We start from the raw sequence: 25,939 nt of genomic DNA on the forward strand, positions 1-25,939 counted from the left end.
CAACTCAGAGAAAAATAAATATCATCGCTATCTTTACGATTTGCCCGTTAATATGCTTCACTTCTGGATGACATACTATTAAAGTCTGGCGAGCACTAACTTCGTTTCTTACAGTAATCTTCACTCATTACAGATGCATTAAGTAGGGTTCATTGTACATAATTACGGTATCACCTCTGCTGCCCGTTGTCTTGTAAGGGCAACCATCTTTCGCCATTTATTTGCACTTGCTATGCTGGCTTGCAATTCTGCATCTTCTGCATCATCTTCTTCTGGCACATCGCGAAGCAGCTGAAGACAGTTAATAACCTACTCAGGGTTTGAAAACTAACAGGGACATCGGAGTGGTTTGCTATTAATTAGACATTGCTTGTTCATTAACTACCCTGCTAAATTCATACAGGGGTAAGTTCGGTACACACAATGCACACATATTCATATTTTAGGATAATGAAGAAAAACTACACAAATAGGCATGCAAAGCCCCAGTCTTTGGCATTCAGAAATATTCATTTGCTGAACCAATCGATTGATTGCTGTCATGTATGTACTGTTGTTAAGGTCACATTCATACATGTACATTGACTCAAAATAAAATGGAAACACGTGATATAGTGACACTCATCGTAGGCATAAGGAAGTTTTTAAGATATCATGACGGTCACGGCAATATGAACATAAAAAAGTCAGAGGTTTTCAAAAGTAAGCAACAACTCTAAATGAATTTACTGCTTTGTCGTGATGCAATATTTCAAACTGACTGTTCTCCAACGATTGGCTGCCCGTGTGAGGATTGTGAGGGTTATTGAAGCACAAACGATGGTATTACATCTCAACCACACAAACGATCATGTAGAAAGACATACGAAAAAAAATGGCAACCCCGTCCTGGGGTAATCATGAGCAATTTCCAGGTTACGAGAATCTTGAAACGTGTTATTTAACAATTTCCCGAGAAAGATTTTGTGGCCGTCTTGATTAGAGGACATGTCATTAGATAGTTACTGAAATGTTCTATAATTTATGCATCTTAGATAAAACAATACTCAGCTCACCCCAGCGTCATCAAATCTTGTTGGCAAGGGTCTGTCGCGAAGACCGCGAAGTCTCCTCTCCGGAGTGGCCTGGAAATACAATCAAATTCTTACAATCTCTTGAATGAAAGTGAAGAATGATCATCGCAGTAAATTTTCCAATTTAAGCAATTGGAAAGAAGAACAGGTGAAAACAAAGTCAGTTAATCACCTTAACACTTTCACTCCCACGAGTGGCCAAAACAGAAATAGACAAATTTTCCAATTTTCCAAATTTTGTTTCGTAATATGCTAAAAACCGAACGAAGCATTGTGAAACTACTCGCAAAAGGGCTTCGTTTGAATGGTCACACAAAAGGATTTTGTCCACAGACACAGAAGAACTACCTAACAAGACTCCATCGTTAACTCTGGGAGAAGAAGGGTTAAAGCACTCAAAGGGTGCGTTGACGAGCGCTAGCCTGGGTCCCCCTCTGTGGAAGGACCAACGTTCAAGACAGCAGCTTTTAAATCTCTTTCAAGATGATAATAAAATCGATGTGATTAAGCGCCACGGTTTCGTTTGAGGCCAGGCGCCGAGCGTTTTCACATGTTATTTAGTGTGATGATAGTATAATGATGCCATATATTTGCAAGATTATAACGTTTTTAAATGGTATATAATCACGTAATGAACTGTTTTCCAGTCTAGTCTCGGAAAGGTTGGAAACAACGCTAGCATTTCTGTGAGTTTCATGTCAAACATTTTCCGGCAGAAGAAGTGTACATCACTCTGTACTTTCACGAACAAATCTGGTACTTTTGGTAACTGCAGAAAACCCTGCAACGCGGGCGGATGATAAAAACAAGTTTTTGACTTAAAGGAACGTTTGCTTACCTCTTCTTCTCCAGTTCTGGAAACTGGCTGTAACAAAATAATAACAACTTTTTCTTGAGCCAAACGTAATGAGTTGCATTGCACAGTATCCTACTACACTGCACACTAGCTAGAGAAACTATCATATATAGACAACATGGGAATGCATTGCTGTGGAGGGCATAGATTTTTACTTATCAATGAAAGGCTTCTGCATAATAGGTTGAAATAGCGAAGACATTTTCAAAGCCTAAGCTTTCATGGAGAATGATGTTAATACTTTGCGAAAGCAAGGGTTTTTTTTATAAGGTGGTTGCAATGAGACAAGGAACTAAGGAAAAGACTGTTCAGTAATTGACTAAATTCCTTAATGAGTTGGTATCGGCCTTCATGCTACTAGTAATTTAAAACCCAAGTTGCATTATTGTGGGTTCAACTAATGGCATGACTTGAAATACCGGCTGGTCAACAGGAAATGTTGGTGGACCGTTCTCGTGCAGTCTTAACGGTGGGACAGAAAGCAAACTTAACACTACACTTATTTCCCTACGCCCGCTTTTTTGTGGGGGAAGAATACGCTTTGTCTTCTTCTCCATGTTTTCTTCCATACGTTAACACTTTCATGTACAGTTTTCCCGTACGCCATTCCGTTTGTATGTATGTCTGGCCATAGAAGTGATTTCCCCGAACATAACAATAGTGGTACACTATTAGACTTGTCGTCTTGTTTGTACCATATGAGTCTTACATTCACGATGCTTCTCCATGCATTTGCGTGTTCGTATGGTGTAAGTTCTATTGTTCAACGAATCGTCCGTGTATCAGTTCGTGTAAACCATATAAGCCTTATCATTTTCTTACCTCACCTAGTTTTATTTACAAGCGCGCGTGTCAGCTCATATACACTACATTGAGCTTATATTTTCAATGTTTTCTTGGGGTTTCTTCTTCTCACAAGGCTATCTACATCTTCAAACTGCGACTTAAGAAAAAATAAGGGGACTGGTGCCGAAATGTGTCCCGCTATTGTCTCTGGGATCGGTACTGGGGACGAACCCCTGTACATGTCGTTGACTATGCATGCTGCAATGTGTACCTGGCGTCCTCGCACTTTACTGCGTAGCCTTTCCCTTATAGAAGCATTAAGACTCATGCTTCCCCCTGCAGACGAGGTATTTAAATCTCCAGAATCCATCATCTGTTGGAGTCTTGGGCCTGGTTGCCCAAGTCGGGAGGGGCCTATGGAAATAATTGAGACAGGAGACCTTTATAAATGGGGATATTATCCTTAACTCTCGACAACAATGCTATTTTAAAAACAAACTCCATGTCTTGATAACTGTACTTGTCTGGTCTGTACAGTCTTTTTAAAAAACTATGAAAGTTATTTAAAGTGAGCTGTGTCATAAAATTTACCACGAAATTCAAACGGTGAGAGCTGACAACAAATTGAGTAACTTAAACATGTACTTTACGTCACAGCAAATACAAAAGAAGGCACAGACGGAAAAACTTGAACAAGATTAAAACGGATCACAATTGCGATTTTTGAAAGCTTGTTCGCCTAACCGTTTTTCAAAGTTCATTTTTCTTGTTTGTAACGTTTGATATAATGCTTTGGGGGAAATATTTGTTTGGTACGAAGCTGTGATTTTGTCACCTACAAGTGAATTCCTAAGGATAACAACAGGTTAGTTCCTTAGCGAAAAGAAAGAAGTTTTATGGTAAAATCAACCAAATTCAGAGAGCCTGCGTAGCTAGCGGTTTCGTTCGGCGCGCACGCAAACAAACTAAGTGAGCGGCTCCAGGCTTCACCGCTCTCGCCCGCCGCTCATTAAGTTTGTTTAATGGCGCACCGAACAAAACCGCCAGTTACGCAGGTTACCACCCAATGAACTAGACAGCCGTGAAATAGCCCCTCTAAAGTAGCATTATTTCAACACCTGCAGGTGATAAAGTCTCCACGCTTGTCCTGCCGTCACCCCATGCTCCACCAGCTGGTGATTCACCTAAAGTGGACGATAACTGAAAAGAAAGATATAAAACAACTCTCTCTAAGACGCACATCTTTGGGACCGGTATCATAGAGGGTCAACTAAAAGGGGAGGAGTAAAGGAAGGCAGGGACTAACTCTAGGTGTCCGTTTTACCCACGTGTTCGTCTTATAGAGGGTCAACGAAAAGGAGTAAAAAAAAGGCAGCGACCAATTCTTTGTGTCTGTCTTACAAAGGTGTCTGTTAAGATAGAGTTGACTGTACTACAGGTGAAGCTCTACTTGTCGAACCTCCCCGGGAAGCAGAAAAGTGTTCCTACTGGAGCTCACGGCTTACGAAAATGATCCTCGCGTAAGCAGCCACTAAAAACGGGTTTATCAAGGCGGCCGTAGATAGTTGGTTCCGCTTGTAACAAGAGTATCGATAAAGATAGCTTTGGACTTCTTAGCTAAACCATTTAGAAATTTACCCATGATTCTAAAAAACCTTAAACTGCGAGCACACTCGATCAGCACTATAATGCAAAAATTTGGCGTCTTTCAACAACCGTCTATTTCTATCGCGCACAACATGTACACGTTTTGTAATGAAATTTGTAAGCGGCTTTTTTTTGGTGAGAACTCAACCTTGGCAGGAACTGTCATGCAGCAAACCATTACATGTAAATTGAGAAGAAAACTATTTCCACGACTTTCACAATGCTCAAACGTCAATTCTGCTCTCCGAGTAGAGTTTAGACATGTTAGGTGAACACACAGTGTAGATGAAGTTTTAGGTGTTTTCTTTTTCTGTACTTGTTTATGATTGTTTGTTTGTTTGTTTTTTGTTGCAATAAAAAATCTCACACTAAAACCAGGGGCGTAGCCAGGACTTTTCAAAGGGGGCGGGGGGGGGGGGGGGTCACAGAGGCTACTCACCGCTGCTCTCCCTCGTGTATCAGCGGGCTCAGTCGTGTTATCGCGGCATGAAGGCCCATATTAACTAAAGACAAGAGCCGTTGACGAAAATACTTTACATAAAAACAAATTTTAAAAAAGTGGGCTTTTCAACAATGGCTTTTACGGCCAAGATATTGTCATGGCGTTTTCGCCACCTGAATATTGTAGATTGTTTGCTCAAAAGAAGGCCTACCAAGGAGGGGGTCCCGGGCACCCCAGGACCCCCCCCCCCCCCCCCCCCCCCCCCAGCTACGCCCCTGAAAACACTATCAATTGAATGCAAATCGAATCAAAGTAAAAGAATTAGAGAGGCACTGAGAATCGATAGAGACGGAAGGGTTAATAGACAAGTCCTTGTACCCTGACTAGGATCCTTAGGCTATTGTATTGATTTTTATTTATTCATTCATCTATTTCAACTTCATTTTTGATATTTCTAATATCAACAGATTGCCAGCTAAAAACATCACCAATGTACTATACGAGGTATACAGCGTGCGAACGAAAGTCGTGTCTGATAGCCCAGGGCTAGTGGATTTTGCTATCTGGCTAGTGAACTCTGTTCTTAATTTGCCCGACAGGCAAGGGAAGTTTTTTGGGAGTTCAAATTACAAAAAAACTGTATTTTAAATTGCTCATCAAAATTGTTTTTTCGGGCTAGTTTAAATGACTTTTGGGCTCGCACATGCTTCAGCCGCTTGCCCGAATGACAAGCTGTAAAGCTACTTTCTAAGCACCCTGGGTGTATCGGAGGAAATGCCACCGTGACTCACAATACGAAAATACTGTAAAATTCTGAAAATAAGCCCTGGAGCTTATATTTTTTAAAGGCCGTTTTTGAGGGGCTTATATTCGGAGGCGTTTATCTACGGAGGGAAATTTGCGTTTCAAATCGAATGGGCTAGCCTTATAGTTGGAAGTAAAATTACCGTTTTTGCTTTGTTTTACTTTGTATTTGAGGGAAATTTTCCAAGTACAAGGCCCCGGGGGGCTTATATTTGGAGGCGCGATTTAGCGGAGGGTTTTTTTGCGTTACCGGTTTGGGGGTCTTATATTTGGAGGGGCTTATTTTCGAAATTTTACGGTATACCTCTTCTCTCCGTTGCTGTCTTCTGCTCTGAAGATCCTGCAACATGTCACCATCCTCCTCCAAGTCTTGTAAAGACTGTTAAGTGCAAAAAGTAAAGAGTAGAAAGGATAAATGACTGCAGGAAAACAAATAATTACATAAAGTTCTATCAAAAGTGAGGGTTATCGGCCTGAAGAAAGGGGACATGTGATACAGTCGAACCTCCCGTAAGCGACCACCAAAAAGGCCAAGAGTTAGGACAAATGTCGAACTTTTCATGAGACGAACTAAACTAAGTTCATGAAAAGTTCGACGTCTGACTCAGTTAAGGTGGCTCGACCCAGTATTTTAATAGGCACACCCTGCATCTTTGAATCTCTTATACGTAAACAAATCGATCTTTATTGTAAAAACTATTATGACAAAAGGAATACACTTAGACTAAAATTTATTGTGGTATCATTTTTTGGGCAATCGGAATAAATGTCACGTAATAATGACGTCACAATGGTTTTAGCTCTAAATCTATTTTCAGCCTGTTCGGGATTTTTTTTTCAAATTCTTCAAACTCATCTTGCTCAACACCATCCTAACACCTTTATTGTGCTTGTTTCGTTTCATCAAATCTTAAAGAACAAGATTTCTGATATATTAAGAACGAGATATGTTACACATTTATCCCGCTTGTTTCGTCTCATCATAGCATCATTGCTTAAATAACGAGACTTTATTACACAATTATCCCGCTTGTTTCTTTTCATAACATTTCGGGCGACTTGACAAAAAATTTCGGTCGAGCTGACTTTCGCGTAGCCTTCGTCGCAGACGTAATTAATCCTCGACTTGACCAGAGTTAAGTTTCGTCTGTGGCGCAGGCTAACTTTCAGGCGACTTCACCGGTTAGCCTTGTGGGAGGTCTCTTTAACCGAGAAGGGGGTCGCACATGGAGGTTCAACTGTATACATGTATCCCTAGAGCTGAAGGCCGATAAACGGTAAATTTTTAGGGTGCATTCATTTGCAGCATACGCTCATAACCATCGCATTTGCTCGCTGGCATTTTTTATTGTTTTTAAGCTCAAAAAACAATAAAAAATTCTAATGGGCAAATGCGACGCTTTTACGCGAAAATGGCAAAGGAATCCACCCTCACAGTGGCAATGATTCCACACTTTCTATTGTTTTTCAACATTCCATGGGGAAATCAGAAGTGTTCACAAGGCTACAGGCTTTTTAATTATGCTGGTGTTACAAAGTCGCATTTCGAGCTTGTTTGTGGTCATCCTAAAAACAGCAACGTTCATTGATTCCAAGTCAACATGTTTCATTACATAGCAATTTTTACAGGTATTTTAACTGAACCTTCAGATGGCTATTAAAGCTTATTTTGAAACGTTTTTCGTGGTTGAAGAGAACGAGCCAGAGCAATTCTAGGCGAGGCATTGCTGCTATGAGGAAGAAAGAATTCAACCGATCCTGGAGTGAGTTTAGGATGAATGGGTGAAGAAGCACCGCAGTTTATCACGAAATGACAGCGACACTCAGGTTTGGAATTTTCAATAATCAGTTCTGTCAATTTTGAATATTCTCCTCTGGCTAAGAAAGTTTGTCTACGAAGTCAGGACAAAATTTGGGCGAATGTTGTTTCAACTCACTGCATTTCTATGTAAACCTATTTCAATTCATACAATGTAAATGTCCTGTTTACGTGGAGAAAACTTGTTCCAGGTTAAAAAGTCAGCTGGAGCGTCACTCGCCTACCCGACCTAACCTAAGCGAGCCAACATTTTATACATGTCCTTACAAAATTTGGGCAACCGTTTACATCATGCAGAAACAAAAAGTTGGCCAGCTAGAAGGGTGACACGCCTTACGGGGTAACCCTCTTTTCGATGGCAGGATAACCCTCCTAGCCAGGCCAACTTTTCTCCATATGAACACTTTGGCTCGCCCAGGCAGGTCAACTTAATAACGCGAGATGTACAAGTACTGTTTTAAACAATCAGAGCATGCGGGAACAAAGTATAGTATAAACACTCATACTCTCATATACTCTCATAGTATAACACTCGCTAAAGTTGACTCAGCTGAGAGGGTGACCCTCTTTTCCGGGACAACTTTTCTTCATACGTAAACATGGCCTGAGTGGAGTCCATTTTGATCTGTAATCCTACAAGTAGTTAACAAAATCTATTCAACGATACATGACTTTAATAACAGATATTTGTCTGGCCAAAACGGGTTATGTCCGAGCAAAAATGGGTTTGACTAGACAATCATTTCATGCCCTGAGAGTACAAAGCAATAACATGTGAAGAAAAATGCTGCTGATGGAACTGAGACCAGCCCAGACCCTATGCCTCATTTTTAAAATGCAATTTTATTCAGTCTTGATTGTATTTTCTTCAGGTAATGTTAGAGTGATGATCACATCATTATGGCTTTATACTTACTTCCACCATAGTGTCACCTGCAGGACTCATTCTCTGAATTTCTGTCCCAGTGTCTGGCCTTAAAGACTAAAGGGCAATAGAAATAGGAAAATACATGTATTGTCAGTTCAGCACAATAGACATTTTATTATGAAGATGATATTATTACGGTGGAACCCCATCTGTGACCACCATTGGGCCATAAAATCCTTGGGTCAATTTAATAAAATTTTACAAGATAGTGTAGCTATTGTTTTCAGACTCTTAAACAAAGGCACTCTTGTAGAATGCACTTGTAAAATTCTTATTAAATTGACCCCTCGTTGTAATAACGAGGTAGTCGCATTAACCAGGTCTGCAAAATAATAAAATGACTCAGTGATTTTTATGTTTGTGTCGAAAGAATATGGTCATAATAATGAGTTGGTCATATATATGGGGTGGTCGTAAGGCAGGGTTCCTCTGTATAAACAGAGATAATCACATCTAATAGTATTATGTAAATATAGATGCATAAATACTAATACTCATAATAATAATAAATAAAGTATAAATCTAAATGTCTATTTATAGGAGTTCATTATATCAAATCTTTCAAAACTCTCAAAAGCAACAACAACAACTTACACAGACAAAAAATAATGTCAGAAGAAAAATTATCCTCCTACTACCGTTGTACATGTTCAAATAATGAAAATATCAACTAGTAATAACCAAAGGATGAACGGAGTGCGGGCGACAGCGATCAAAGGTCTTGCTCCAATGCTGTGCTTTGCGCAAGTTTGATGTGATAGATGGTCAAAACATGAAGAACAGATTACGTGTGATAGAATGTAAAAACGCGCACGATCAGATTGTGTTCTGTGCATTCCATTCATTCTTACAAAGCTGGCTAAATACAAGCCGTGCATGCGTAATAGCCGCCTGGATATTAGGATCACAGGCTCCTCTTGTCTCTAACAATAAATACCAATATTAAAGATTATATTGAGTAAACAAATAATCAGTGAAGATTTCTTTTTAGAAACAAAGTGACAAATAAAAGATAGATTTCAGATTGATTGACAATCTAAAATTACTATAAGCAGTATGTACCATTGATAACATTATCCTTAGGAGATATAGTGTACGTGTATACAGCATAGTATAATGTTATACTACTAACAAAGCACCTGAATTGATTTGACTTGATTTTTTGATTATTTTTTTCTCTTTTAATGTTTTTGTTTTTGTTTTTGTTTTTTGTTTTCTTTAAAGAAAACGTTTGCACTTAATGATGAAGCCATGTTTTCACTAGGTACATGAATCGAAACATCATGATTACACTTTCTATTTATATATTATATACACACTGTAATGCAAAAAAGAGACAAAGGTTCTGGTTTTTCTCCTTCAGCATCATAATTGTCAGTTATATGAAGTAGGGTTTAGGTAAAATAATGTTACAAACTAAATGCCAACCATGTCGCGTATTGGTGTGGATGTACTCTGTATAGTATCCTCTGCATCAGATTTGTAAGAACCTGCATCAGACATTATTGTGGCCTGTTTTAAAGAAAGAGAAAAAGTAAAGTGCAATTTAATGACAGAGAAGATGAAAATTACTGCTAACAAGTGGGAACACCTTAGCTTTAAAAGCAAGCATTTAATATGCTGCATTCAATGAAATAATATCCAGATATAACTACGTTAAACCTTTCTAGTTTTCCAAGAGTGGCCGAAATCAATATTCTTTATTTAATTAATCTTTGTAAATGATCAAAAACATAATACTAATAATGCTATGTGGAAGTACTGACAAAGAGGTTTCATTTGATTGGTAACACCACAAGATTCCTTCACAGAATCAAAAGTAAGAATCAGCTTACTAAGTTAAAGGAGTTAAAGGGTTTGATTGGCTGAATGATGATACAATGCAACCTACATTAAGCGGACACCTTCGGGACCTTCCCAAGTGTCTGCTCAATAGAGGGTGTCTGCTCAACAGAAAATTGTAAAAGTTGTGCAATGTTTGTCAATGATTAACATTCAGTGGTTACTCTGTACTGTGATAAAGTTCCATATTATTAAGGAAGCTAAGAAAGCTGTGCTGTTCTTTGTGCAAGACTTTGACGTGAACTTTTAACAGCTAAATGTATTGATTTATCTTTATTAATCAACTACAGAACATATTTCAAGGACAAAATCCAATACTACTATTATCAATTCAGTCCGGTGTCCTCTTAATAGAGGTTTTTAACAATAGAAATTAGCCAAATACAATTTGTTTTAGTGTCCGGGTCCGCTTAATAGAGGTGTCAGATGAACAAGGGTTTGTTATAAAGGGAAATATAAGATGTTAATTTCGGGACCCGAATTAGTGCCCGGCTTAATAGAGGGTGTCCACTTCATTGGGGGTCCACTTAATAGAGGTTTCACTGTTCTAATAACACACATCCCTTTGAAACTTTCGCAGCTTACCGTATTGCTTGTTTCATCCTGCATCTGACTACATTGTACATGTATGTAGTTGCTTCACACACAAGTAGAAATGTCAAATCAAAATTAAAGTTTGAATGTACATGTCATGTACATTAGACCTCTAAGATTTGCTCCAGCCTGGAAACAAACCTAGGCCTACTGGTCTAAAGTCAGGTACTCAACCAACTTCGTTGGGATACAAATAAACAAAACTAACTAAAATGGAAACATCCATCCAATGTTACCTCCATTGCAGCTCTTCTCTTTTTCATCTTTTCCATCAAAGTCCTGCAATACCAAGTAATATATATGTAAAGAGCATGTATGGATGAAAAACAAAGCTTAACATTCATTTAGGTTAGATTTTTGTTTACTATTATTTTTCAGATCCAACAACACTGTGATGAAATATGCTGGCCCACACAGGGTTTAGTAGAGTTAGGTCCTCTGGTGCTAACCAGTAGAGTAGTTGCTTCCCCTGATTGGTTCTAAAGAGACATGTACCATATGTCCTTGTAGAGAGCCTCTGGATTTGAGTTTAATGAGGCTCTGCCAAGGGGCAGTTCCACGCAATTTTTGTATTACATGTAGTACTTGTAACTCAGACTGAGGCAGAGTATCATTAGCATGGGTTCTTGTTGGTGTTGTCCCTAGTCCCTAGGTTATAATCGACTAGACAATCACAACAATAGTTTAATGGCATATAGAAGAGTAGCTTGCAAGCAGAAAAAAATGGTCTTAATTTGAGAACTTGCAAGCTATTGTGCTTACTGATAGGACTCTGATAGTACGGTTACCATGGAAACATAGTGATATTACACACAGTCTAGGCCATTCAAAAGCATGCATCATGACCAGCACTATAATGAGACAGTTACAAACATGTCTAAATGGTTTAACTTTTTTTGACCCTTGTATCTAGCAGAAACAATTTTGCCCTGTGATTAAACATATCAATTACCGCTAAACTATCACTGACTAAAGGTTAGATATTTGGGGGCTGTTGAGCTCGGTAATATAACTTGTGATTGAACAAGCCAGAATCACCTCCACACAGAGTATCCAGTATTAAACTTTGTTCCATGGTCAGATCGTTCCACAAATTAGTCAGATCATTCCACAATTATAATTAGAGTAAAATCATTCCACATAATTAAAGCTTAGAAGACATTCTTACTTGAGCAGAAGGATGTTCTAGTTGAAAGTTGTTCATGTAATATAAACAATGTTCCAAGCTCAATGCAAAGTTAATCAAGTTTTTGTGTTCTGTGAAAGTTAAGGTATTTGAGCTTTCATGTTCAGTGCGTGTCACCACAAGTGTCAATAAAAATCCAATGGTGAGGTTTCATGATCAATGCCAATTAATCTCAACAAATGAAGTTTTAATTTGTGTTCAAAGCCTGGCTTTGCATGGTCACAAAATTGTGAAAATTCATGGTAGAAGTGTGGCTACTGCTGAATTTACCCTTGATACATAGCACTGGCCAACACGGTAGCATGAATGTCAAGATAATTATTAGGTAGTTTCTTGGATATTACAATGAAATTATTTTGACCATACTGCAGTATGATCTGACCACATTATGGCACGATCTGACTTTTTTTGTGGAACGATCTGACTTTGAAACGGAGTGACCGTAAACCCTACACAGTATCCAGCTGCTTTGTTCTATCACTTGCAAGATTATAGACTCCACTCAGTCTCTTAACCCTTCAAGTCCCAAGAGTGATCAACATCAATTTTCTCCTAAAAACACTTTAATACATGTATTCATCATCTAGAGAAAAAGTTACGAGAAATTATCAAATGATCAATGAAAAATGCTTTGATCTTTTATCAAATTCTCCCAACTAATCATTTAGAAAATGTTGGAAGATCATCCTGGAGAATTTCTAGGTTGATATTAGAGCTTAAAGGGTTAATACTATTATTCAGCTCTAAAACTTGCCTATTTGTGCTATCCATGTTGTTTCCTTAGTAACCCCAGGCAGAAACAGTTAAAGTTCAATCAAGCAAGACACGATAATAAAATGAATTTGCTTCAATTTTCCTTCAATCTTCCTAGCGCTTATATCCCCGTTAAATGATCGCTACACTTCTGTCAAGCACCTGCACTTCATCTTTCCAGTTTTTCCTAGCTTGCATGTCAGATTTAGTTTTCGCATAAAATGTGCAACAACTGCTACATCAAGGTTTCTGTATTTGCGTATGACTCATAAACCACAGCCATGTTTAAGCTTTAAGGTCGCCAGGTAAGCTTGGTTTACTTGGATACTTCATCTCATATCCGTAAACAGATACTAGCAAACAGAGAACATGTCATCCAGCTCAACGATCGATCGGAGTTTGCCGGCAAGTCGAGTTAAATCAGGGTGATTCCACGTAAAATAAGTACTTAAAGGCCTGTCGATGATACACTACAAATCCACGGCTGGTCAAAAGAAAGATCAAGCCATAAATCTACCACAAATCCTCACAACAAGGAAATTTACAACTTGATGCTGTTTTCATCAGCAGAAATTCGCGCGGAGACGAATTAGAACCCAGTCTTTTCGGAAACGAAATAACCAGAAGCCTCTGCGAAAGTGTCGTTGCCAAATATCTTTCGAGGCTGCGATAAAACACCGGTGGTGTTTAGATTTCAAAAGTTTACTGAATTTTCATTTCTCATTACCAACTGATTATTGTATTTACTGTTTCTCTTTTATATGCACGAGCACACCATGTATACAACCTAGCAGGAGTGACCTTCGATGACAGAATTTGTTGTGATCAATGAACTGTATGATTTGTTTGGAATGGAGCTGCGTTGGTTGATTGCGTTGTGTTGATTGACTATTTCGGCCTTTGTTCAAGTCACCTAGTCTCGATTTTACATCTCGTTCTTTTGGAAAAGCACAGGAATAATTCTCAAGTATGGTAGGTGTCGAAATATCATGTTCAAAATTTAGACAGACAGATGGCTTTGTGTTGTTATTAATTTTTTTTATAAAAGTGGTTTAATTTTTCAAACTTAGCGTTGCTAATATTTCAGGCTGACAATAAGTACAGCTTGTGGGTATTAGTGGTTATGAGGCCAACAAATGCAGCATTTCCGTATAATGATAACTAAGTGGTGAAGTTAGAAGACGATTTCGTGTGAATTTCTTGGAAACAATATATTTACTGCCTTCCCAGCACTAACTTGAGAATGACTCGAGCTTCAGACTTTACATTTGCCGGACCTGATTATTGGGTTCCGCAAATGTATTGCATGTAATTTTTTAACGTATGAATCAATGACGATTTTGTTTTGCTGACTCTTTCTATGTAAGGAAAAAACAGGCATAACAAGGGCAGCTTAAACTGAATGGTGATGAAGCATTGACCTAGATTTCACACAAGCTTACATTGTAAAGTTTAAGAAAGATCATTCAAATAAATTTTGTTCTCAAAATGGTCTTCCTTGAGAGATCTTAGGGAGAATTGCTTCAAGAAAAAGTAAACAACACTCTTTCTATCAGAGCAGAAGGAAGAGAAAAATTGTTAATTAAACGAGACTTACCTGTAAGTCGTGGTTTGATTGAGATTCTACCGTAGCATTTGCAGGAATGAGGAGGTCACATCCCGCCCTACCCCATCCCTATTGTTGGTGCCCTCTCATTCCTACTTTGTCAAAGCCCCACAAAACCGCTTTTAAGACTGAGCTCGGATATCGCATACTTGCTATCTCACGTGACCTCCTCATTCCTGCAAATGCTACGGTAGAATTCAATGCTTTAGGCACCCCTAGTGCTGTGGGGTTTGAAAACCGTAGTATCAATTCCCGCATCCTTCATGGTTTGTTTTTATCCAACGTGATATTGTGTCCCTTGAAGCTGGTCCATGAGGCTCAGCATAGCAAATAAGCAACTGCTTTGTCTCTTTCCTGAGAGGAGCGGTTCTTTTAACATAAGCTGAAAGTAGTGCCACGATACACAGTCGTTTGTCCAGGGGGTAACTATGAAAAGTAGCGGGTAGTAAATGTCTGTTCTGGCCCCCTTTGGCAGTTGTTTGTTTTAAAACAGAAGAGATGCAAAAGACATACTTTCCAGGTAGGGTACTCATTTCTTCCAAGGACAAGCACTGTAAAGTCTGAACTCTCTGTGCAATAGGGACAATAGGGCCATAAGCATGACCAGTTTCAGGGTAAGCTGTTTCAGTGACATATCATCAATGGCTGGAAATGTCTTAAGGTGGTTAAGCACTATTTGGGGGTCCCAAGTCTCAGAGTAGCGTGGAAGGGCTGGCTTTTGATTAAACAGGCCAGTCATAAACCTTGACACCAAGGAGTGGTCACCCACTTTTACACCATCAACTTTAATGAAACTTGACAGTGCACTTCGGGCAGTTGCAACCGCACTATATCCCACACGTTTAGATTGCAGAGTAAGGAAATCAAGGACTTGCTGCAGCTTGGGATTGACTTGGCTGATGTTACAATCAGAGCAGTACTTTAACCAGGCTGTAATATATGTGCAATATTGTTTGCGGGTTCCATCTCACCATGACGCCACGATGATGTCCTGAGGTTCCCCCGTTATGCCTTGAGCAGCTAAGGATGCCCTGATAAGAGACATCCATGAAGTTGAAGTTTGGGATATAATGGGTGGACTTGTTCTGGTTGATGTGGGAGAATAATGGTTTTGCGGTGCATTTTGATTGATATTGGAGGAGATTTCATCAACTGTAGGAGCTGTGGGTACCACACCTGGGTTGGCCAGTATGGGTACACAAGTATGGCTGTTGTTCTGCTTTCTTGGATAAACTGAAGGACTTTGCCTATGAGGCTGAAAGGAGGAAAACAATAGATAAGTTTATATCTGGACCAATCCAGAGTGAATGCATCAATAGCTGCTGCACCTGGATCTGGTTTCCAGGCTACATATGGAGACACTTTGTGGTTCAGTCTTGATGCAAACATGTCTATTTCAGGATCGCCCCATTTAAGTGTAAGTTCATCAAAAATGGTAGGATCTAGGGACCATTCTGTATTACTGTTGTGTGATTCTCTGCTAGCTCTATCGGCTTCTGTATTTAGTTTCCCTGGTATGTGAGAGATTGATAGTGCCAGCTGCCTCTGCATGCACCAGGTGAGAATTTCCCTAGTTATATCATTGCAGTTCCTAGATTTAGAGCCACCCATACTGCGGATGTACGAGACTGCAGTTGTATTGTCACAAAGCACTTTGATGGTACAATTTGTAAGGTGACTGCAGAGTGACTGCAGTCCCAGGAGGATGGCTTTTAACTCTAGGAAATTAATATGAAGTTGGGATTCCTGGAATGACCATCTACCACTTGCAACACTTGAGGTACCCTCTATCACTGCCCCCCAGCCCGTAAGTGAGCTGTCCGATGTCAGGGTTAGATGTGGGATTTGTGGTGTGATGGTTTGTGGATATTGGTCAACATTATTTATCCACCAAAGGAGGTCTTGTTTGCACAGGGGTGAGAGTGTTACTTTCCCCCCAAGATCCCAGCCATTTGCTTGCAGTGCATCAGTTTTGATATTCTCTAGAGATCTATAAAATAATGGCCCATAGTACACTCCTGCAAATGAGGATACCATCAAACCCACAACTGAGGCCACCTCTCGGATTTGAGCAGGACCTTGTGTCTGCACAAGGCTGTGACACTTAGATCGTACAATATCAACCTTCTCCGGGATCATGGAGATCGTCATATTCTCAGAATTCAATATGAATCCCAAAAATTTGGCTATCTGAGAGGGTGTCGTGACAGATTTAGTATCATAGATTGTGAAGCCAAGTGCCCTGAGTAGGGCAACCGTGTCAGCAACTACTTGCGATAGCGATGGTGGCGATGGTGTTTCTGCCATTAGTAATATGTCGTCTATGTAACCCACTATTAGGTATCCTGTGGATCTCAGTGTTGCATAGACTGGTTTCATAAGCTTGGTGAAGACCCTAGGGGCCGAGGCCAGGCCATTTGGCAAGCAAGTAAACTCGTAAAGGGTTCCGTTAAATTCAAACCTTAGGTATTTTCTGTGCTGGAGATTTATCGGTACAGAGTAATAAGCATCCTTGAGGTCTAGAACTGCCATCCAATAGTCCTTTTTAAGTAGTTGGGCAGCTGATTGGAGGGATTCCATTTTAAAATGCTGGTAAGTAACAAACTCATTAAGATTTTTGAGGTTCAGGATGAGTCTATGAGACCCATCTTTCTTTGGTCTTGTAAAGACCGAAGAGATGAATTCTCCATTGCAGTGTGTTATCTTGCTCAAAACACCTTTATCAAGAAGTTTTTGAACCTCTACTGCAATAATGTGTTCATCACCTTTAGAAAATTTTATATAGGGCACATATGTTTGGTATGGTAACCGTTCAAAATCAATAAGATAGCCCGATACAATCTCAAGGATGCTTGGGTCTGAGATAATAGACCTCCACTCAGAAGAGTGATGAGCTGTGTTACCAGCAACAAAATTTTGTACAGCAGAATTTACCGTGTTAAGACCATGAGCTACTGTGATGACCTCTTGTTTGGGTTCATCTTTGGAGTCTCCTTGTGACACCAAGGTCTGAATGTTTGGCCTTTGGAGTTTTTTGGATTCCGTTGAGAAAAAGTGTGTCTGTTTGTATTGCTGCTGCTGTAACCAGAAGGATTCCTCTGAGATCCTCTATGGTTTTGAACCTTTGCACCGATCCTGTTTACATCACCTATGTCCTTCAACTGCTTTTGGAGGTCGTCACCAAAAAGCAGGTCTGTGAATGGTACATGAGGTGAGCAAAGGGCGGCGTAGTCTTTGCCAATGTCAGGTTTCATGAGCTGTTTTCGCTGCATGTTTAGTTCATAGTTTACATGCGTTAGTAGTGACAGGGCATCAAGCCCAAATTGCTTGATCAGCTGTATGCCCTCTTTGTCTAACCCATGCTTTTCTGACGTGGTCAGGTCTGTCAACCGGGCGACCGGGATTATACCCTTAACGAGGGCTTGCTGCATCTTGTACAGTTGTAAGTCCCTCTTTTGCGTGTGCTCACGAAGTTTTCGCCAAATACCCAGGTTGACACGTGTGGGTTTTACAGTTTCACAGTTTTCCGGTCGAGCTTGTCACTCGAGCTTCTCTTTAAGGACTTTGTCTGGCAAACAATTGCGAAACATTTTGCCAAGGAGCTTGGCAAATTGTGGGTTTTGAATGTTCTTCCCGATAGAGTCTTCAGACTCGTACTCTTTCTGTAGTTCTGTAAGCATTTCATCTTCGTCCCCGTTACCGAGATCGTCAACATCGCCGGCAACTTTAGCCATGAGTGTTTGCACATCCTCGTTATCCGAGGTATTTTGCTCACTCGAGCAGCTCGAGCATTCTTTGGCGGGCTTTTTGGCGGGAACGGCATTTTGATGTTCCTGGCTCGGTCGTTTGCCAGGGCCTTTACCCATCGTAGAAGGCTTTTCCTCCAATTTATCGAGTCTTTTTGACACATTTAATATTGCCAGGGAAAGACTCTTAAAGTCGACAGCGGACAGCGAAACATTCACGCCGCTTGTGCCAGGCTCGGCCGCCATATTTTTATCTTCTCCAGGGTCTTTGAGTAATTCTCCTTCATCTAGAACTTCATCCGATAGCGGGTCTTCATTGAGCGCCTCGTGTTTGCCTATCTGCGACATCAGGAACAGTCGGTCAGAATAACGTCGGAAACGCAGTAAAAAATCCTTAAAGGACCTCTCTCTATAAGTTACACAACTGACTCGCTCGGACACCAAACTTGCACTGAGCTCGGATATCGCATACTTGCTATCTCACGTGACCTCCGATTGTATGCAAATGCGAGGTAGAATGACCCTTAGCAACCGTTGCTATTGAAACGCCTCGCTTTTGTGCATAGATTGTCATATTTCCAATGAGTCTACACATTGCACTGTTAGCCAGTCCAGTTTAAAGCAGATGCAGCAGTAGGTTATCTTTTTCACTTAATGCATAATCAGGGTTCATACGGGTCATGGAAAACCTGGAAAGTCATGGAATTTAAGAATTTCATTTTCCAGGCCTGGAAAGTCATGGAATTTAATAATATTGTCGGTCCTTGAAAGTCATGGAAAATTTAAGTTTGTTTGATAGATAAGTTACCGCGGATGACAAGGCAAGGACAATGTAAGATAGAGAGGAGTAATAATACATGTAGACAAAGCAAACCGCACACATTTTTGGTGGATGCGAGAGTTTGTGTCTGTTGAACTGTTTAAGGTCAAAAAATACTCTAAAACAAGGAAATTTCATGAATTTTTGAAACTGACAGCTAAACCTAAGGTCTTGGAAAGCTTGAAAAGGTCATGGAAAAAGTCCTGGAATTTGAAGAGCTCAAAAGGGTACGAACCCTGGAAATTGAAACCTTAAACCTGAAAATGTTTTCTGCAAGAGAAAAAGTCACTTTCTCCTCCCTGGAACTTTGCTAAAGTCTGTAGTAATGTTGTTTAATGCATAATGCGGTTTGTTTTACCTTTAGTTTCAGCAAAAAAAGACTGCAGAACCTGAAAGTGACTCTGACTGGGACAGTCTCCCAGGGGACGTCCAAGAACCTACATCAAGTCCTGAAGCCACTCCTAGACACCAGCCAGCCCCTCCTCCAGGGTCCCCTAAAGTTCAGGTACCTCACAAGAGACCACAAGTTAAGACACAGGTGGCAGTAACAGCAGCAGAGAGAAAATCTGCAACAAATTCTCCAGTGAGTCCAGCTAGGGGTAAACCAGGGACTCCGTCTTCTCAAATGCCCAGTCAAATGTATGGCAAACCAGGGATTACTACCTTTGTTGATAGAAGTAGTGGTATTAATACAACATCATTCAGCGATCAAGGCTTGGAGAGCCGACAAAACAAAGAGCTTAAACCTGATGTAAATGAAAATAAAGTTAAACAGAGCAGTCAACGAAGAGGAGATGACGGGATCAAAATTGAAATGAATGAAGTAGATCATCATCAACGCAATCCACCTTTCACTGATTTTCAAGGTAGGTGTAAGCTTGTCAATAAATCAATGTGCTTGCATGTAACCTTTTTAACCGCTACATTTAGTAAGGAAGGTACATGTGTATAACTTTAGAGTGAAAGGTTGTACATTTGTTTGAGACCATGGGAGAGTGCCCAGAGTTGTTTGTTTGTGCTTTTTTTTTCACTCATTTTCATGTATTACATGATCATCCTATTGTATGGCCTTATCACCATGCGTCTGTATTCCTTAGCAGTTAGAACCTCCATATAGGCCCGGCTCTTGTTCGGGGGATGCACAGAATTTTTTCCTGACATACATGTACAGCTGTAAGACCATTTCTCCATAATCCGTAGACCTGTTAGGGTGCAGAGAAAGTCAGTTCTCTCAAGCAAGCTTTACCTAGCACGTACTAGCCCAAAAGTCATTTCAACTAACTGAAAAAAAATTTTGATGAGCATTGGTTACAGTTCTTCTGTAATTTGAATTCCCCCCAAAAAACTCCATTTGCCCATCAGGCAAGTTAAGAATAGGAATCACTAGCTCGATATATAGCAAAATCCACTAGCCCTGGGCTATCAGACACTACTGTACATGTACTTTCTTTGCAAGCTGACCTGTACTTTTCTCTCCATTTGTTTCAAAATTGGATTTCAAACATATCCTCAAATATGTTGATGACTTGAAAATTGTTTATCTTTGATCTACTTGTATTTGATTCCTTGTGTTCAGGTTCTAACCTTTAAAAGTTCCAAGAGTGAACAGCAACAATCAATTCCTAACAATATCAACAGATAATCAAGAGGAAAGGTTATGAGTACTGATGAATTCTGGGGAATTTGCATAATATCCAATGTAAAATGAACCGTACTCTTCTTTTTACTTTGCATTTTTTTTCTCCTAACAGCCGCTCTTGCCAGCCAAGACTCATTAAACCTCATCAATATGCAAACAGAAAAACCCAAAAAGGAAAAAGTTAAGTCATCTTACGTAACCCAGAAAGAAGCACATAATGAAGGCCACTCTTGGGATTCTGAAAGCGATGGAGAACAGGAGGCTATTACTCACAGCAGACAGCACTTAACACCTCGTGAAAAGAATTCCAAAACACTAAAGAAGGATCTTGAACCAAATAATCTGGCAAATGAAGTAATCCCTAACAGCCATGACCTGCAAGAAGATGGTTTAAAAACTTGCTGTGTGCCTTTGAATCCTGGAACACATGTCACTGGGTAAGTATTATGTGTAGAATGTTGTGCTTCAAAGTTTTCTTTGCTTTTAAGAAGGTAAAGAAAAATAAACAGGAACTTGTTTGTAAAAGCACAACAAGCTTAGACCATTACTCTTTATGTCAAGTGGTCACTTGCCTACCTACATGTACCTACTCCGCCTCTTTACACTCCATTAGGCATCAGGCTTCCACACTTCTCCACCAACCTGCCTATCCTTTGCAGAAGCTCTTGCTTGATCCCATGACCCCCATCCCACCTATGCTCTGTCCTTTTTTACTGTCCTGCACCAAGTTGTCCCAGGGCACCCAACTTTTCTCTTTCCATCAGCTGTCCAAGACAGTTCTGTAACACAGTCAAGTGGTTGCTTACAGGAGGTTAAAAACAATACGAATTGTAAAAACTGTCACCCCGAACATGGAATTTACACATGAATACGTTATTCTATAGGTTTTCATATCATTTTGATCATGGTCACAATCACCATTTGGATGTGAGCCCAGAGTGGAAAGAAGCATACATGAAGAGAATTGCAGACAGGTAAGACAATAAACTCTTAATGACTGGTACATAATTTATGGCAATAGTAATGTTAATTCTATTTGTAAGGAATCTCAAAATAATATGGAAAGTATTTCATTACTAGCCACTGTTCGGGAAATGAGCCTGCACTTCTCCCTGGAGCAGACTAAGGAGGACATTAGGGACCAGTCATTATTTATCACCTGGGGGTGGGGAACAGTCGTAACTGAGGGCCCAAAAGGGGGGATCACTGAAAACTTTGGAAGGATAAGCAACAAGTGGGGACCACTCAAATTTGCTTGGAAAATCAAGACATGGGGGAGGGGATCGCAAAAGTCATCAAAAGTTATTAGGGGGGATCACTTCAGTAAAGTAACATTCAAACGGGGGATCGGCCAAATTTTGCCTCATTTTGCCCCAAATCCCCCCCCCCCCCCCCGGCAATAAATAATGACCGGTCCCTTAGGGAGGACCAAGCCTGCGGCAGAAAACAAGCCTAACAAAACCCCCATTATGAGGGCTCATTGGTCTGCTGACTGCGAGTTTTTACATGTAAGCTGGGGCTGTATAGCAAATTTTGCCTCATTTTGCCCCAAATCCCCCTCCCCCCCCCCCCCCGGCAATTAATAATGACCGGTCCCTTAGGGAGGACCAAGCCTGCGGCAGAAAACAAGCCTAACAAAACCCCCATTATGAGGGCTCATTGGTCTGCTGACTGCGAGTTTTTACATGTAAGCTGGGGCTGTATAGTAACTTCTACCGTTATGAATAAGAAATAGGCAAGTAAGCCTTTTGAAGCAAGAAACAATTGGCATTATTTTTAACTGGGACACTTCCATAATGCACCCCTCTGCCCCCCCCCCCCCCCTCCCCCCCCAAAAAAAATATAGCTTTTTTCGACGTAGAAAGGACACGTTGAGATTTAAAAGAAAATAAACTGGTCTATAGAGGAATCAGTCATTACATTGTAAGGAAGTTAGTTTACTTTCTTAGGAAAGTAAAACTCCTCTAGTAGTCAATACTCACTTTCAGATGACAGTTTATTCAAATAGTCTTTTTTAGGTGTCTGGCGTATCTTTGTTTTTTTGCTATATAACTGAGATTGTTATTACAGTTTTTGTTAGTGCAATGTTGTAAATATTTTTTACACAGTCTATGTTATTCTTATTCATACAGATGTAGTTAGTTTGTAAGGGAATTGACTCATCAAGGGTATTCAGTTCTTTCTGTTGACATCCTTTTTGCTATATATTTTTTATCTTAGTTTAATGTCAATTGTTTTGCAGATCTGAAAAATGGCTTCAGTATTTCTGGCAGGAATTTTTCAGCGCACTTCGTATCATCACTGACTTCGCTTTTATCTTCGTTCTAGAGCTTTTACGGTTCGTTTTGCACTACGTTGCTCTTCGTGTGCTTGGAGGAATTTTAATCACGTTCGGGGATCACTTCCTAAAACCATACTTAGCAGTTCTTTTTAACAGCATTATTCAGCCATTATTTATATTTACGCGGAACGTTTTGGCAGGGATGAAAAATCTTTTACAACCACTTATGGATATCACGAACGGCTTTATCGCTCAGCTCGCTGCATTACTTCGAGCGTTTAGATTGTTTGAACTAAACTGGAAGCCAGTATACGAACGAGGACAAAAACATGATGTTCATGTTTTATAGTTAAAAGATCTTAAAAGTTTGACGACGAGCGGTCTAGTGCCCAGTCTCGTCGCAGAAACGACCCGCGTCTAATTCACTAAGAACGCTTACCATTTGTACGGAAAACTCGATAATTCCGGTCGGTTCATCCCGGTGGAAATTTTTCGGATAAAAAGTAATACCTTCCGAAGTGTTAAAGGTATTACCTTTTTCCCGCCTTTTCCGAAACGACTGAAATTTTCTGCACCATTTGTACCGATTTTCGGTACCATGCTTCCTCTCAAGAGAAATTGAAGAATTTTCCGCTATTTTTTAAATGGTTTAAGTCAATCCCATTCCTGTTTTCTGTGTGAAAAACAATACCAGAACCATTTGTTGGAAATTTTCTTCGAAATTTCCGTACAAGTGGTAGCGCTGTCGATGCAACCATCAGGCCGCTTCCTAATTGGCCGTTTGCACGATGACGTGTTTTATTACTAAGACCAGAATTCCTTTCGTTCTTTCTTTCATATTTAAATTAGGAAATCCCAGCGAGGTTTTTTTAAAACAAAAGCCCAAATTTGCAAAGAAAACAAAACCCTGAAGGATTCTGGTGGTAGTAGTAAAACGACTCCATAGTACAAATGGCCTATTAGGCTTCCTGTTGGGTAGCCTGTGTGTGCATTTGGATTAAAAATCGAGAATTTCGGCCGTTTTCCCTTTGTTGGTAATGTGCCTCGTTCTCAGTTAAGCTGCTTGCGTTATTTTCATTTGACGTTAGAATGGTGATGCCAAACTCTTTCCCGCTACCGCGATTACTACTAGTATTATTAGTAACCTGCTAAAAAGTAGTCGCTGATCTAAGCAAAGTAAATACAGGCTGATCAAAAACCCACGAAGGACCATCCGTCTTGACGAATAATGGGTCGGCTGTTTTATTAGTCTAAGTACGTCTTGTGGGAGTTCCTCTTTAGCCTGCGTAGCAAGCGTTTCCACGCGAGTCCGTCGAGAAAGTTAATGCGTGTGCATTTTATTTTCTGCTTCCTCCAACTATCGCGCAGTACGTCGATCGGAAACGCTTGCTACGCAGGCTAGTTCCCTCTCGCCGGCTCGCGCTATCGGCTCCCCCACCAAATTTTTCCCCAAACGCGCACAGGCTAGTCTTTTAGGGAGAAGATTTTATTTCGTTTTAATTATAGAGAAAGCTTATACAAATGTATATGCTTTTTATTTACTTGTCAAGGTAGAGCCTTTACATTTCGGTTTAAATAGTGTGCCTGTCAGTGCTACAACGAGAAAGGAAATAACATTTTAAGAAAAAAATTTATTCGCATTTTTTGCCTTGCATGTTTTGTTCCAAAAATCACGAACAATTGACCATTTCAACCTCTCCTCGAATTTGTTAACGAGATGCAGCATAAATTATGAGCGTGTAAGACAAAAGAGAACCATCAATCCCTGACAATTTTTGATGTTTTATCTTTTCAGATCATAACTGAAAAAAGATGCAAGTGTTTTAGCCATTGTGATGATTTCCAATCGTTCGAGTTTAAAAGTTTTTCCTCAAGAACAATGGCCAAACCTCTCACTTGATTGGGCTGTAAGCTTTTCCTTCCTTCATAGCACACAAATTGAACTCTATTATTGAACCCCATTAACGTTATGTCATTGCTGTGTTGATTTATAAGCATTTTACCATTTATTCTTGTAGAGCAATCTCTTCCTGATTTTCGTAAAATCTTTTCTACTATTTATAATTTGTTCTTTTTGTTGTTGTTAAGCAAAGAGTACAATACTAATATGTCTTAAGTTATAATAGCACTCTTCGTTTTTAAATTTTTGTTTTTTGGATTTAAATATGCCCCCATTAGCGATATTTTCCATTATTGTGTGAATACAGATGTTACCATTCGTGTAAGTACAGCAAACCTCAGTGATTTGCTTCTTTTGGTCATGAAATTTGGCACATAATTTTAGTTTAACGATATTCAGCAGTGGCGTAGCTTTTGAAGAACCAAGCTACTAAATAAGTAAGTTACACTTTTCCTTTGTTAAAGTTCCTAGTGCCTTTTTCGCTTTCGCCATGGTGTAAGCATTTCAGTCTCACTTAACCTAACTGAGCCATTTTTAGGTCGATGAAAACTGCAAAAACATTTGAAAAACTACTCTGACTGGTCCCAGTAGAGGTCAGTTTTCTTGAAAATTTTCCTCCGCGTGAGAGAGAACAAGCTACGTGAAGAGATGAGCAGGGTATTGAAATCAAGATATTAGAATTTTTACTAGGAAAAAAGCTTTTCGAGACACAAAAACGTACTGTTGAACGCCGACATAATAATTCCGAAACAGGTATAGCGATTACAATTCTTCACTCGGCCATTTATGTATCGGAACCGCACTCCACAAAAACATGACGCGGCTGCGCTGTCGGGTGGGTCAATCGCCCACCCGAGCCAACTTTTCGCATATTTCTGTTACAAAACTCGGCGAACCGTTCTCAAGAGAAGCAAAGAAAAAAGGGTCACCCGCTTAGCCGGGTCACTGTACCGGTGGTGTAGTCATTAAACAAGGAGATACTCACACTTCCATTGCTTCCGGCCTATATAATGTCTTTTATTAACTGAACAAGTATTTTTTTCCTGGTACAAATCGTAATCTACTTTCACTTAGTATCAGTACTTTTACATTCGTGCTGAATTACTTTAATGCCACTCAGTACATGTAGTTTCACTGATTTTAGTAATCGTGCATAATCGTTATACTATGGTAATCAATACACTACAGTCACCCTCCTCAGTAGCCGCGCCAACGTT

At 39.9% G+C, this 25,939-nt stretch overlaps 2 protein-coding genes and 1 pseudogene across 2 annotated transcripts in view; 1 reads left to right on the forward strand and 2 right to left on the reverse strand.

Moving 5' to 3' along the window:
• The window catches only part of LOC140939183 (coiled-coil and C2 domain-containing protein 2A-like), a 53,287-nt gene extending 39,985 nt beyond the window's left edge, over positions 1–13,302 (reverse strand). Inside the window, exons 1-10 of the mRNA XM_073388751.1 lie at positions 12,732–13,302; positions 11,028–11,070; positions 9,784–9,867; positions 8,344–8,409; positions 5,913–5,987; positions 3,834–3,915; positions 2,987–3,129; positions 1,912–1,938; positions 1,056–1,124; positions 175–291 (exon numbers count right to left, since the gene is read on the reverse strand). Of these exons, the coding sequence (XP_073244852.1) occupies positions 175–291; positions 1,056–1,124; positions 1,912–1,938; positions 2,987–3,129; positions 3,834–3,915; positions 5,913–5,987; positions 8,344–8,409; positions 9,784–9,867; positions 11,028–11,070; positions 12,732–12,748 (723 nt within the window). The 5' untranslated portion in view covers positions 12,749–13,302. The remainder of the gene's footprint in view (positions 1–174; positions 292–1,055; positions 1,125–1,911; positions 1,939–2,986; positions 3,130–3,833; positions 3,916–5,912; positions 5,988–8,343; positions 8,410–9,783; positions 9,868–11,027; positions 11,071–12,731) is intronic.
• A 99-nt stretch (positions 13,303–13,401) lies between these two features.
• On the forward strand, positions 13,402–23,285 carry LOC140939182 (uncharacterized). The gene is made up of 5 exons (XM_073388750.1): positions 13,402–13,702; positions 19,267–19,768; positions 20,654–20,978; positions 21,426–21,515; positions 22,784–23,285. The coding sequence occupies exons 1-5, from the start codon at positions 13,700–13,702 to the stop codon at positions 23,169–23,171; spliced, it is 1,308 nt and encodes a 435-aa protein (XP_073244851.1). The 5' UTR covers positions 13,402–13,699; the 3' UTR covers positions 23,172–23,285.
• Positions 14,923–18,430, reverse strand: LOC140936635 (uncharacterized; annotated as a pseudogene).
• Positions 23,286–25,939: the final 2,654 nt, after the last annotated feature.

This window comes from Porites lutea, chromosome 5 (genome assembly GCF_958299795.1).
Source record: "Porites lutea chromosome 5, jaPorLute2.1, whole genome shotgun sequence".
NCBI classification, from domain to species: domain Eukaryota; kingdom Metazoa; phylum Cnidaria; class Anthozoa; order Scleractinia; family Poritidae; genus Porites; species Porites lutea.